The sequence below is a fragment of the Pipistrellus hanaki genome (assembly GCF_964339955.1).
Source record: "Pipistrellus hanaki genome assembly, chromosome: 3".
NCBI classification, from domain to species: domain Eukaryota; kingdom Metazoa; phylum Chordata; class Mammalia; order Chiroptera; family Vespertilionidae; genus Pipistrellus; species Pipistrellus hanaki.
Genome location: NC_140505.1, coordinates 36,654,715 through 36,669,013, shown reverse-complemented (window position 1 = coordinate 36,669,013; position 14,299 = coordinate 36,654,715). Strand labels below are relative to the sequence as shown.

Below are 14,299 nucleotides of genomic sequence, written 5' to 3'. Positions count from 1 at the left end.
TCCTTTAAATGCTATGACTGCTGGGAGTGAATAAACAAATCTATCCTCAGGTCAAGGAGAAGCCAGACATCCTCAGAGCCAGCTCTGAAAGGGAATGAGAGAACAGAACAAGAAGGGAAGCAGCTGTCAGCCTCCTGAACAACACCCTCCCACCACAGCCAGCTGCACACACCCAACACACAGTACTGACAAGGGAATTTGTAGCAGCCCTGGTAATATTGTATCTTGGCAGAGAAAACAATACCATGACATGCAAGTGCCACTAAATCAAAAGGTAGCAATCTCTTGGTCCTTTGCGGGGTTGTTTTGGAGGCAATTAAGTTGGAGACCCAACTATTAGAGACAAATATTTTTTCACTCCTAGATGTGAAATCATGGCTAGAAAATTTGCTTTATGATCACAGTAAGTGGGAAGTTAGACTGCAAACCTATGCACGGGACGTATACATTTCTCCCCAGTTGATATTTAGACTGCACATGCTCCCTTCCTATCATGAGTCTTCCTTTAAGACATTACTAGGAGCAGAATGCTGGTGAGACATTGCATATTTTAAATTTTGTTACATATTACCTAACAACTCTCCATGGAAGTATTAGGTGACTAATTTTTTCCAGTCTTGTAGTTTTAAAATGAGCATAGAAGAAAAAGCTATAAAAAAGTTTAAATATTATCCATAGCTCAGTGTTTGCCTGGAAACTTTATCCACAGATGCACACTACAATACCAACAGAGCAGGCACATACGTTTTAGAATTAATTTGAGGTAAATTACAGGAGTCTGTGACATTGCTGCAAGCATTTCTGATTCACCTACTATTACACATGGGGGAGGGGTGTGTTTTCCACACACTTATTGCATTATTAAACAGATTGTTGTTTAGGATGGATCAGGACTATCAGCAAATAAGTGTATCTGCCATGCTGGGGGAGACACCAGTCACCAAATGTAGCCCCAAAGCTGAGGATGCTGCTACAATATGCCGATCCTTATGCATTGAGCATGCTTCCTGCCTAAAGTTATGTGTAAGTGACGCACGCATTTCAGAATGAACCTTTTCTATTACCATGTGTACTGGGTTGGAGAGGTTGTCCTAAAAACTCATTTCCTTCTCAGAATCTCAGAACGTGACCTTATTTAAAATGCAGTTATTTCAGGCAAATGACCAGAGTCGAGTGGGTCTTGCATCCAACAGTACTTGTGTCCTCCTAAGAAGACAGCCATATGAAGACAGGTATGCACGGAGGGGAGATGAGGTGAAGACACACGGACAGGAAGAGGTGGCCAGGTGACCATGGAGGCAGGGATCAGAGTGGTGTATCTACAAGCCAAGGAATGCCAAGGATGGGCAGCAACCGCAGAAGCTAAGAGGAAGGCATGGAAACTGATTCTCCCCTGGAGCTTTCAGAGCCAGCATGGCCCTGCCAACACCTGGATTTTGGACTTCTAACCTTCAGGATTATGAGAGAATACATTTCTATTGTCTTAAACCACTCAGTTTGTGGTATGTTTCTTACAGTTGCCTCAGAAAACACACCAAGGGAGCTTATGTGTGTTGACTCATTGGGAAAAAGGTTTGTTCCTCTAAGAACATCTCAGATGTACCTCCTGATATGTCCTCATAGCTTTTATTACAGAATCTTCTGACTTGAGGCAGATTGTAGGAGTTTCAAATGCTTGACATGAGAGCTTTCATTGACTTGCATTATGTAAGTACATTTTGTGAATTTTCCCATCTCAAGTCTGATTCTCAAACCACATTTTTTCCCCCCCGGATATGCGCTCAGTTTCACAAGCCCCACACAATAACTGATGACTTTACACCCTCACCCAATGACAGACTCCTTTCAGCAGCCCAGTGGGAGGCCTTGGCTGGAGGAAAAATTTAATTTCCAATCTGGTGTAATGAAATCTTCCTCTCTTTGTAGGAGCATCTGTGAAGATCCCATCCCTTCCCCTTGACTGTGGTTACTTCCGACCGCTGAGACCGTCCTTTAGCTCTGACCTGCCTGTGGACTGTAGCTGATTTGTACCCAGTCTCGGCAGCGAGCAGAAGCATGGCCTGGCCCGCGTGACACAGCCCCGTTCACATCAACCACATGAGACGACCCGTGGTTTCCTCAGTGATGTATTTCTGGCCTGTGAAGCCAAGGCATGAAGTTGCAAAACAATAATTCTCTGGTTCTTTGTGTTGCAACCCCAGACTGAGTCAATGTTCTCATCTGCTGACAATACTGCTCTCCTTTCATCATTTTCATGGTGGAACGTGGAATGTCACTCAGATTCCACCCTTATTTTTATTTCCTATCAGCTCACCTGGGACACCTACCTACTTTCTTTCCTGCCAGGGACGAAATAAAGATGCAATTGTCTATCCTGTGGAGTTCCAGTCCCACGCTTCCATTCATTCCCTGACAACTGTCCCTCTCACTCATGATGCTGCTAGCTCAGCTAGCCCATTGACTAACCCCTCCATCTGTTCTCTGCTCTTCAGAAACTCCAAGGGCAGCAGGAAAGTCAATCAAAAAATCCACGTAAAGCTGCCGAAGCTGGTTTGGCTCAGTGGTAGAGCATCGGTCTGCGGACTGAAAGGTCCCAGGTTCGATTCCGGTCAAGGGCATGTACATTGGTTGTGGGCACATCCTCGGTAGGGGGTGTGCAAGAGGCAGCCGGTCGATGTTTCTCTCTCATCGACGTTTCTAGTTCTCTATTTCTCTCTGTAAAAAAAATCAATAAAATATATTTTTTAAAAAATCCACGTAAAGCAAAAATGAGGTAATTTCACTCAGGACATTGTGCAGAGGTATGAAGGACTATGGAAAAATTTAGCATTAAGGTTGGCAAGTCCTCCAGCTCTGACAAGCCACTATTAGCTGCTGCTTTCACTGGTCTTATGATATGTCATGCACCTCAACTATAATACAGTGTAGAAAAAAAGTGTATGGGCCCTAACCGGTTTGGCTCAGTGGATACAGCGTCAGCCTGAGAACTGAAGGGTCCGGGTTCAATTCCGGTCAAGGGCATGTACCGAGGTTGTGGGCACATTCTCAGGAGGGGGTGTACAGGAGGCAGCTGATCAATGTTTCTCTCTCATCGATTTTTTAAACTCTCTATCCCTCTCCCTTCCTCTCTGTAAAAAAAAAAAAAAAAAAAAATCAATAAAATATATTTAAAAAGAAAATAAATGAAAGAAAAATGTGTAAAATGTGTATGGGTGAGGAGGTTTCTACCCCTGAGGATATGTGCTTCTTCAAGGCAGGACTATTTTATACCTTCACATGGTAATTAAATACCTGCACACATATTTAAGGAATATAGGCCTGACCCTGTAGCCTTTGCTGGACCACATGATTTACCACTTCTATGCTTTTCTGCCCTATGTTCTTAGCCTCTGCAAGCTGATTTTCACATTCTAGCTGCTAATTTACCCCAAACTTGACCATCCTGGGCAAGCCAGGGGCCATGATTTCATTTGTGGGCACAGTGGTTTGGATGTGGGGAGAGCCTGTCATTTAGAGCAGTGATTCTCAAAGCAGCAGCTCCTGGGAATGTGTGCAAACACTGTCCCTGAAGCCCTGCCCTAGACCTTCTGACGCAGTCAGTCTAGGGATAAGGCCGGGCAGCATGCCAGAATAAGCCCTCACTCAGGGGATCCTGATGCATGCTGCAGTTAGAAAACCACCGACAGAGTCAGACCAGCATGGAAGAAAGAATGTCAGTCCTCCCTTTGTGCTGTCTGGGAGGCAGGTTCTCCCAGGGATCGATGCCCAAGGCCACCGTTGATGTGGAGCAGGCTCTAGCTGTACACGTGCCACCTGTAATAGGAGTGCCAGCTGCCCGTGACCTCGGCATTGTTCTTTAGTTTACCCAAGAGCCTCTGAAAGAGGGGAGAATACAGAAGGATTTACAAATGGCCAGGTTCACAGCACCTTTCAGGTTAGTCCATTGTTTTATGCTCAGGCAGGAGGCCCTCTTGCAAAACTCACCAGAATCCCATACAAGGCCAGCAGGAAGCTGAGAGTTGGGGGGAGGGGGAGGAGGGGATAGGGAAAGAAGAGGGTTCGGGGAGCAGGAACATAATAAGTGCCCTTCATTAAGCGAGTGAATTTCTCAAATCAGCTGAAGGCCCTGGGAGAGGGAGACAGGAGCTTGCTTCATAGAACTTGAGTCCTCCTCATATTTAATTTTCAAAGTCAAATGTGTGGCAAATGAGAGCAGGATCCATGGTTTTTTAGACCAAAGTAATTTGCTATAGCAAAACTTGAACTTTGGGTAAGGGAGTGGGGTGGGGTGAGAGGAGAGATTAAATATTCAAAATCTTCAATCAAAGCATCTCAGTGCCACAAAGGTCTCCGTGGTGGCTCTCAGTCACCTGAGAGGTTCTCAGCCATCCTGAGACCTGACTGCACAAGACACCCATTGGGAAACAGACCCTCTCTCCACCCTCAGCTCCGATCAGCACACCCATACTTTTTTTTAAAAAAAATATATTTAAAAAATATATATATTTTATTGATTTTTTTATAGAGAGGAAGGGAGAGAGAGAGAGAGAGTTAGAAACATCGATGAGAGTCATGGATCAGCTGCCTCTTGCACAGCCCCAAACCAAGGTACATGCCCTTGACCAGAATCAAACAGTGGACCCTTCAGTCCGCAGGCTGACGCTCTATCCACTGAGCCAAACCGGTTTTGGCTAAAATATGTTTTTATTGATTTCAGAGAGGAAGGAAGAGAGAAAGAGAGAGAAACATCAATGATGAGAATCATTGATCAGCTGCCTCCTGCACGCCCCCTACTGGGGACTGAGCCTGGAACCTGGGCGTGTGCCCTTGACTGGAATCAAACCCAAGACCCTTCAGTCTGCAGGCCGAGGCTCTATCCACTGAGTCAAACCAGCTAGGGCTGCACATCCATACTTTAAAGCAAGGATCAGCACACTATGGCTTACAGGCCAAATCTGGCTCACCACCTGGTTTTGTACAGCTTGCAAGCTAAGAATGGTTTCTGCACTTTTAAATAATGAAGAAATAGTTTTTAAGGGCTATATTGTGACACATGAAAATTACATAAAATTCAAATGTCTGTGTCCATAAAGTTTTATTAGAACTCAACTCCTCCTACTTATTTACATATTTTGAACTGTTAGGGGGAGTTGAGTCGTTTCCATGGCGACTGTAAGGTCCCCAAAGCTAAGGTGACCAGACGTCCCGCTTTTGGCGGGACAGTCCCGATTTTTAACAATGTGTCCCGCGTCCCGATTCTTTCCAAAAATCAGGACTTTTTTAAAACGCCGTGGGACAAATTGTTAGAAAATTGGGATTGTCCCGCCAAAAGCGGGACGTCTGGTCACCTTATCTAAAGCCGAAAATTTTGACTCTCTGGCCCTTTCCAAGAAAGGTTTGCCGACAAAGAGTTGGCTGGCAGTTTAAGATTCTAACCAGATCCTGCAGCCAGCTTAGCTATGTATCCTCACCCCCAAAGCAACTTTCCATCCCGCTTATTCTTGTGTATCCCTGTGCTTGTGTTACCAAGTCTAATGCCTCAATGGCATTAGAGGTTCAGTTCTGACTCTTCCAGCCTCACTTTCCTATTCTGTCATAACTCCTGCCTCTCCATTTCCAGGGCGAGTGAAAGAACCTGGCGCCAAAATTTGTTCCAATGAACAAATAAGAATAAGTCATCTCAAAGCAAAATGTTTTTTCTCTGCATCGTTTCCGCTTTTCTCCCTCAGGCTGCGCTCACCAACTCTTCCGGCTTTCCCCTTTCAGTCGCCTGAAACCACTTCTCCTAATCTTAGCACCCAAGGTCTGTTCTTAAGAGGGGAAGTGACTGCTCGTTCTTTACTGAAAACATTTTCTAATGAGTAGTTTCCCTCACTAAACCCAGATATTGAAAATTTAGGACTTGAGCAAGCTGGTGTCTGCATGTAAACATTTTGTAGCTACGCACACACTATGCCAAACTCAGTTGCAAAAACAATCAAACAAACAAACAACCCCCGCCCCCCCCCAACACACACACACACACACACACACACACACACACACACACACACAAAACATCCACTTAAGGACCAATTTGCAAACTGGAAAGAGCCAATTCCCTGGGCTATGCTTTAAAGCTGTGTTTATACCCCCAACAATCAGCTGTCCTGAATGGAACTCTTAGGGACGATGCCATGCAGAGCAGCTGCTTGGCAGGTATGAGCCAGCCACAGATGGGAACAAACGCTCAGAGCGCCTCCCAGAAAAGTTCACCGGACAGACAGGTGAATGATGGTTGAGTTGGGATTCAGAACGTTAGCCCAGGAGGCAGCGCCCTGGGAAGCGCACCTGCTGACAGCGCGTCCTGGAGAGCGAGAGACAGCCTGTGGAACAGCTGTCCGCCACAAGCCAAGCCCAGGCGGGAAGCGCTCAGTGCTGCCACTGCGGGACCAGCGCGCTGCCGGGGCCCCGAGCCTCTGGGAGCCCGCACCGGTGCTGCGCTCCCACACTAAGGTGACCAGACGTCCCGCTTTTGAACAATTTGTCCCACATCCCTCAGCGTTTAAAAAAAAAAATCGGGACTTTTTTAAAACGCCGCGGGATGCGGGACTAAATGTTTACACGCAGAGACACCAGTTTACTCAGGTCCTAAATTTCCAATATCTGGCTTTTTCAAAAATCGGGACTTTTTATTTTTATTTATTTATTTTAAAAACATATTTTATTGATTTTTTTACAGAAAGGAAGGGAGAGAGATAGAGAGCTAGAAACGTCGATGAGAGAGAAACATGGACCAGCTGCCTCTTGCACACCCCCTACGGGGGATGAGCCCGCAACCAAGCTACATGCCCTTGATCGGAATCGAACCTGGAGCCCTTCAGTCCGAAGACCGACGCTCTATCCACTGAGCCAAACCGGCTTCGGCAAAAATCGGGACTTTTTTAAAACGCCGCGGGACGCGGGACACATTGTCCCGCCAAAAGCGGGACATCTGGTCCCCTTATCCTGCACATCTCAACGCAGCCACCTAGTCGGCACTGGCACTGATACTTCTGTTAGATGGCTGAGAATTTCGGCCCAAAGAGCCTAAGTTACTGATGCAACGTCACAGAGGTAGCCAGCGGTAGAAGAGCAGTAGCACAGGCAGGTGGAAAAGGTGGACTCCTAAAGCCTCACACAAAGCCTGCCTGGGCCCGTACACAGCACCCCTTAGGGGCCATCCCTCCACTCGCTCTCCCGTGTGGGAGGGAGAAGGGGGCTGGCTGATCTCTGGTCTCTCCCAGAACCTGCTCTCTTGCTCCTGGAGTCACTCCAGAGCGCTTTGTTCTGAAGCAGGCAGCGGTAACTTGTTTCCTAGCTGTTGTGCCAAGAAGGTACCAAGGAGGGAGGCTTGATTCTCCGTAGGCTCTGAGTTTAAGGATGGTGGCAGGGCGCTCCGAGGGGCCACCAGGGGCTAGCCCCAGCTCCTCTCCGGCCAGGCAGCACTCCGGGCCCGGGGGCAGGGGGTTGGGGATCAGAGAAATGCGAAGGCAGCCGCTAAGATTCCACAGCGGATAAAGTTGCCGCGCGCCCCACCAAGCGCAAGACCCAGCCAAGCCCAAGCGGAAACCCAAGCCCTGAGATTCCCAACAGGTGCGGGCCGGCAAAGTGACTGCACTCATCCCTGCCGCCTCCAAGCCTGGGCGCGCCGGACCCTCTGCCTCTGCAGCCAGGAGACCACCTGGCAGGGCGGTGCCTCGTCAGCCCCGTAGCTTCCCGGAGCCACCGACTCCCCGGGGGTCGCTTGCAGCCGCGCGCCGCGTCCCTGCCCCGCGCCCGGTGCCCGCCCGCCCTCCCGGCTCTGCGCGCAGGTCCGCGCCGCCGCCGACCACTGCGGGGACCAGCATCGCAGCCCGGCTGGATCCCTGACACCCTCTTGGCAGCGCCTCGATCGCCGCCGCGCAGCCCAATGCTCCCCGACCACCCCGCCCCAGCCTGGTCAGTCACCCTCGCCTACCCATGGTGGCGGCTCCGAGGACTTCTTCCTTCACTCTGACAGCAGCCCTGCCTTCGCTCGCTTCTGGCTCTCTATGACTTGGTTTCCAGGCCCTGCCCAGCCACCTGCGCAGCTGGAGGTGTGCGGACGGGGCCCGGACTCCACCCTTGGGGCCGGGCGGTCCGATAGCAGGGAGCAGAGGTTAGTGCCCCTTGCGCCGCAGCGGAGAGACACCTGTCCGCTGCTGTCCGTGTCCAGCCCGGGACTCCACAGCTTCGCCCCAGGCCCTTGTGGGAGGCGGCGAGGGGCAGGCCGCAGGTGGCAGCGGGAGACCCGGGACGCTCCAAGGTGAGCGCTCCTCTGAGTCACCTGGAGGGCTTCTTAAAACGCAGGTTCCCCGCCTCTCCCCGAGTTGCTGAGTGGCTGGTTGGGGGTGGGGCCAGAGAATTTGCATTTCTGAGAAGTTCTTAAGGTGATGCTGCTGCTGGTGCCAGGGCCACCGCTTTGGAAACCTCTGCGCTGAGAAAATACCCCCGGCTGGGTGCGAAAGCAAAAGTGGGCGGGACAGGGATCAGTTTCACGTGCGCGCACCAGTGGCTGTACCTGGAGTGTGAGCCCGGGAAAGCATTTCTGGAGGGAGGATTCTGCCTACCATTCGAGGGAAGTGAGTGAGAAGCTAGAAAAATTCCGTGTCACGTGGGATGGGGAAACTGAGGCAGGTAGCTGAAGAAACTGGTTGAGCAATTTGTAGCAGATACAGAAGGTCCCCAGGGCAGAAAGCCCCAGTGCCTAACAAACAGGCAAAACTGGTGTGGGACCTCCCCCCAGGATGGCCTTTCCTCCATGGCATAGGCTGGCCATGTGATTTAGACCCCTGTCCTGGTGCTGGACAACCAGGGAGACCACAACCCTGAAAGGGCAGGCCTGCAAAAGCGGGGGAATCTTCTACTGAGATCCTCACCCAAGACTTCCTTAAACTCACAGTCTCTAACACCTTTCAGATGGAGGGCCCAGCGCCTGCTCTCTCCACCCCCAAACACACGCAAGCCTTCTCCACCTCCTTCTCCCCCCACAGGTGTGCATCGCCTAAAACTCTAAGGGACCCAGTAGACTTGCAATCAGGGGAGCAATGGGCAGCGGCAGGTCTTTGGGGGTAACCCCCTGAACCTGTCCCCTTTCCTCTGACAGCAGCCCTGCCTTAGCTCACTTCTTCCCCATAATGTTTCTAGAGCCAAAGCAGCCCAGCTGAAGAGGAACGACAAATTGATGTTTCTCTCTCCACCTCCCCTTCCCCTCGCTCTGAAAATCAATCAGTACATTTTGAAAAAAAATGAACAACAAAAAAGCAGCCCCACCTAGATTCATTTTCCCACCTAGTCCCTCTCTGGTTGCTTCTTCCGTCCTAAGCCCCTCCTTGTTCCATCCTTAATGACTGTATTTTCAAAATCACCTGGACTTAATGTTATGAAATCTTTCCTACACAAAATCAAGAACCTGCACACCGCTCTGGGCCCAGTCCCCTTTCCAGTAACACTGTCTTTAAAATAACAAAAACAGCCCTGGCCCATGTGGCTCAGTTAGTTGAGCATTGTCTCAGGAACCAAAAGGTCCCTGGCTCAATTCCCCATCAGGGCACATGCCCAGGTTGCTAAGCAATCTCTCTCTCTCTCTCTCTCTCTCTCTCTCTCTCTCTCTCTCTCTCTCCTCTTTCTCAATAAAATCAATAAAATATATTTTAAACATAAGAAAAATAAAAATAACAGTGATATAGCAACTATCTCCAGATAATTTTTGTTTTTGTAGTTGTTTTGTTTGATTTGAGAGATTTGTGATTTACAAAAACTAGGAGGAACATTAAAAATGGAAATAAAGGTGAGTTTCTATTGCCTTAAGAAAATTGTGGTAAAATATACATAACATAAAATTTACCATCTTAACTATAAGTGTTCAGTAAGTGCCATTAAGTACATTCATATTGTTGGGCAACCATCACCTCCACTCATTTCCAGAACTTTCTCATCTTTTCAAATAAACTCTATTAAACACTACCCATTAACCACTAAGTCTCCACTCCCCCTTCCCTGGCTCCTGGCTGTCACCCTTCTACTTTCTATCTCTATGAATTTCACTACTTCAGGTACCTTATATAGCTGGAATCAAAAAATATTTGTCCTTTTGTGTCTGGCTTCTTTCACTTAGCATAATACCTTCAAGGCCCATCCATGTTGTAGTGTGCATCAGAATTTCCTTCTTTTTTAAGGCTGAATATGATTCCATTGTACGTGCCTATCACATTTTGTGTATCCATTCACCTGTCTGTATTAATTTTTGAGTCTTAGCAATTCCCCCAGCCTGACTGGAAGATGGTGAGAAACCCAGCAGCTCTCCACAGGAGTGCTTGGACCTGCCCTCCTCAGGCTTTCTTCAAGAGGAGAAACCTCATCATGCAGTGGCTTCATTGATACACACAGGGCTGCAGCTGATGTTACCTAAAGGCATGGGGCTACAAGTAGAAAAGTTGCATCAAGTAGAAAAGTGCAGCATTGACTGAAGGAAAGAAAACTGGCTCTTGAAGGGTTGGAAGCATGCTTCATAATTGTCCTGCTATCAGATAAGCCAGGGGGTAGAAAGAGAAAGCTTGTGCCTGGCTGGTGTGGCTCAGTGGTTAAGTGTCAACCTACAAACCAGGTTCAATTCTTGGTCCCCAGTGGGGTGTGTGCAGGAGGCAGCCAATCGATAATTCTCTCATCCTTGATATTTCTATCTCATTCTTCCTCTCCCTTCCTCTCTGAAATCAACCTCTCTATATATAAGTCTAAGTGACCGTTGTGACTGAATGAGCAGACTGACCAGTCAACCAGTTGCTATGACATGCACTGACCACTAGGGGGAAATGCTCAACTCAGGAGCTGCCCCCTGGTGGTTAGTGTACTCCCACAGCCAACCTCCCACTGCAGGTTCATGGCATTGGCATCTAGTTTCTGTTCCTTCTGTGTTTGGCCTAGTGACCATCATCTCTCCAGATCCCTTTGGGCCCTGGGCTGGGATGGGAAACTGGGGAGGGTGGTGGTGGACATGGCCCCTTTCCTAGGGGGTCTGAGGATTGGCTCCCTCCTTGGGACCAGTAGCCAACCTTCTGCACCCTTTCCCTTTCCCAGGCTGGCAGGCCTCAATTGGCCCAGCCCTGATAGGCCTTGATTGCCTGCCAGGCCTTGAATTCATGCATGGGGCCTCTAGCAAAGATATATTTTAAAAAAATAATAAAGGAAAGAAACAGAAAGCTTGTGATATTTTCTTTTGATTAAACTTTTCTCTACAAGGTGGTATTTCTGTTACTGAGCTCATGAAGCCTAGAATCCTGGCACTCTTGTTCTAGGTCATGCTAACCCCCAAATAAAAGGCCTTTCAAAGTGAGAGACAACAAGCATTTATTTGAGATCAAACAGCTAAGGGGAAGCACTGATTCAGATAGAAGCCCAAATACTGTTCTGAGTAAGAGACAAAGGCAATGGGTATTTGAGAAAGGGAAGGGGAACAATGACATCAATAGAAAGAAGACATCTCTGTGGTGCAAATGAACTAACACAGCAATGTCAATTCCAAACTATGTTTTAACTTCCATTCCAGTAGTCAAAATAACTGCTGTCTTGTTATCTTTGCAAACGGTCTTTGAGGCACAATGTTGCTTTGGGTTCAATCCAAAGGCACTGCCCTGTTTTGACATTCTAAGACTTGAGGCATAAGACCTGCAAGGCAGTTTCTCTGGGATGACAGCTCCATATATATATATATATGTATATATGCAAATGATTCTCAAAGTGAGGCCACCAGACCAGCAGTATCAGCATTACTTGGGACTTGGTGACAAAAGAAATTCTCAGGCTCCATCCCAGACCTACTGAATCAGAAACTCTCTGGTAGGGTGCAGCTCACTTTTTAGTGGTCATGAGGCACATGCTATTTCTCCCATAGGTTTATTTAAATTCTTTTTTACCAGACAGGAGACTGGCACTGTGGCCATGAGACAAGGATGGGCCTAGAGAGGAAGAAGCAACAGGAGAGAGACTAGGTGGGGAAATGAGCCTAGGCTGGACTGCTTTGGCTCACTAAGAAGTAAAAAAAAAAATAGGCCTTGGGGGACAGGTCCGGGGGTCAGCCCAGGAGGTGCTGCTCATTGCTCCCCTGAGATGGATGTTTATGGAGGAAGAAGGGGGGGGGGGGGGGATGGGGAAGGGAATGGCAGGAACATGGCTCCCCAGAGGGAGAGCACAGAGTCCTTTGACTGGAGGGCTTTATTCCTCTCAGGAGGGAATCTTAGGGGAGGTCTCAGGGGAGGGTTTTTGTAGAATACTCATCAGTTTTCCAGGTGTGCTCTTTCAGGTGTGCCTCTCCTGAGTGGTCAGGACTCATTGCAGCTTGTCATGGCATGTTGTCCACCTGGTTTTGCTGCTTTTCTGGGCCTGGAGCTGAAATACAATTGAGGCCTAAATGTTATCCTTAGGGAAGTGACCTTCTGTATCTGCTAGAAACTGCTCGGCCAGTTTGTTCAGCTGTCTCATTTTCCCCATTCTACTTGCCAAGTAGAATTTCTCTAGCTTCTTATTGCCCTACCTTCATTCAGCTATTATTTATTTACCACATCCAAAGGCGAAATATTATGCTAGTGACAGTATTATACTGTCACTGTTGGAAGGTAATTGTTTATGACTTGATTCATGATCACAAAGGCTCATATTGTCTTGTTCTTTCTGTCCCAGCTCTGCATTCACAGAGCTTATACTTGTTATTTTTTAAGAATGACAGGAAGAAGCATGTGACTCAAGAAGGAGAAGCAAAATAAAGGACAAAAACTGAGGGTACAGAGACAGCTCTGCTGACCCTGAATCCATCGGCCAATCCCTCAAGCCCACTGGAATTCCCAGGGTAGTCTGGACTAGGAGCCGGTGCTCTCTTTGATGCACCCTTGTCTGTGGTGTATGTAGGGAATACCTTGGATTTGGTGCTTCCACCTATTCCACCTGTCTCGAGTGAGTAACACCATGTCAGCCTCTATTTCATTCCTCCCTTCGCCTCAGCCCTCCATGCACTGACTTCCTGAGGCTGCCGTTAACAAATTACCTCACATTGGTGGCTTAACACAGAGATATTTATTCTCTCACCTCCTAGAGGCCAGAGGTCTGAAATCAAGATGGTGACAGTGTACTCCTGCAGAAGTCTTGAGGGGAAGACCCTCCCCTGCCTCTTCTAGCTTCTGGTGGCACCAGGTGTCCTTGGCTTGTGGTGGCATCACTCCAATTTCTGTCTTTGTCTTCATTTCCTCTTCTGCTCTGTGTCTCCTTAGGACACCTGTCATTAGATTTAGGGCCCACCCTCACCTAGGAGGATTTTACCTCAATCTCCTTAACTCCAGCTGAGAAGGCTCTTTTTCTAAGTAAGTGCAGGTTCACAGATTCCAGGAGGACAGATCTGGGGCAGCACGAGGGGGGGCGGGGGGAGCACCAGTGAGCCCACTACACATCGCTGAAGTGCCCCATATGCGGAGCTTGAATGTGTGAAACTGGCAAGCTGGTCCTAGGTGCACAGAACTATCCCTTGGCCTCAGAGGACTTTCCTCTAAAAAACTACTGGGGGAGAAGTGAATGTTAGTGATAACGATGAGATCAGCACAAAAATGGTTGCATTAAGGTAATTCAAACTTAGACCTTTTATCATTATCTTTCCCCAAAGGCATGGTCAGAGGTTTCACAGAGATTATTTCAGTAAGAATGCTACCTAGAAAGGTGGCTTGTGAGATTTTTGGAGCGATAAGAGTATCATTTTCTCCAGTGCAGATTTCTTGGCTGTAAAGACCTTTTAATTTGGTCTCAGAAGAAAATTGAGTAGAAGTTTTGCTAATAAAGCAACTGGAATCAAAACAGGAAAAAAAAAAAAAAAAGGTGGGTCCCACTACTATCTAATATTTGAGAAGAGCCAGAGATTCTGTGAAGTGTCCTGGGAAGGTATGAGGATATGAGGATATACCAGGGATCATTTGGAAAACAGGTTCCAGGAAAAGAGAATCAGCAATGGGCTCATGTTGATTCAAAGAAATGTACTTGTCGGGTTTCATGACTGGTGCCATTTCTGAGACTGCTGAGGCTGAGACTGTTCTGCAGAGCACCTTGTTGGGCAACATGGGAGGCATGTGCAGATGTATCAGATTTCTTCCCTTTAGACTTTAGCTTCATATATTTGTATCTGACCAAACTCTTTTTTTTTTTTAGTTAATCCTCACCCGAGGATATTCTTTTCATTGATTTAGAGAACGTGAAGGAAGAGATGGAGGGGGGGAGAGGAGAGAGA

At 47.9% G+C, this 14,299-nt stretch overlaps 1 protein-coding gene across 1 annotated transcript in view; it reads right to left on the bottom strand.

Moving 5' to 3' along the window:
- SLC15A1 (solute carrier family 15 member 1) overlaps positions 1-8,326 on the bottom strand; it is a 52,754-nt gene extending 44,428 nt beyond the window's left edge. The window contains exon 1 of the mRNA XM_084877135.1: positions 7,979-8,326. Coding sequence (XP_084733261.1) covers positions 7,979-7,982 — 4 coding nt within the window. The 5' untranslated portion in view covers positions 7,983-8,326. The remainder of the gene's footprint in view (positions 1-7,978) is intronic.
- Positions 8,327-14,299: the final 5,973 nt, after the last annotated feature.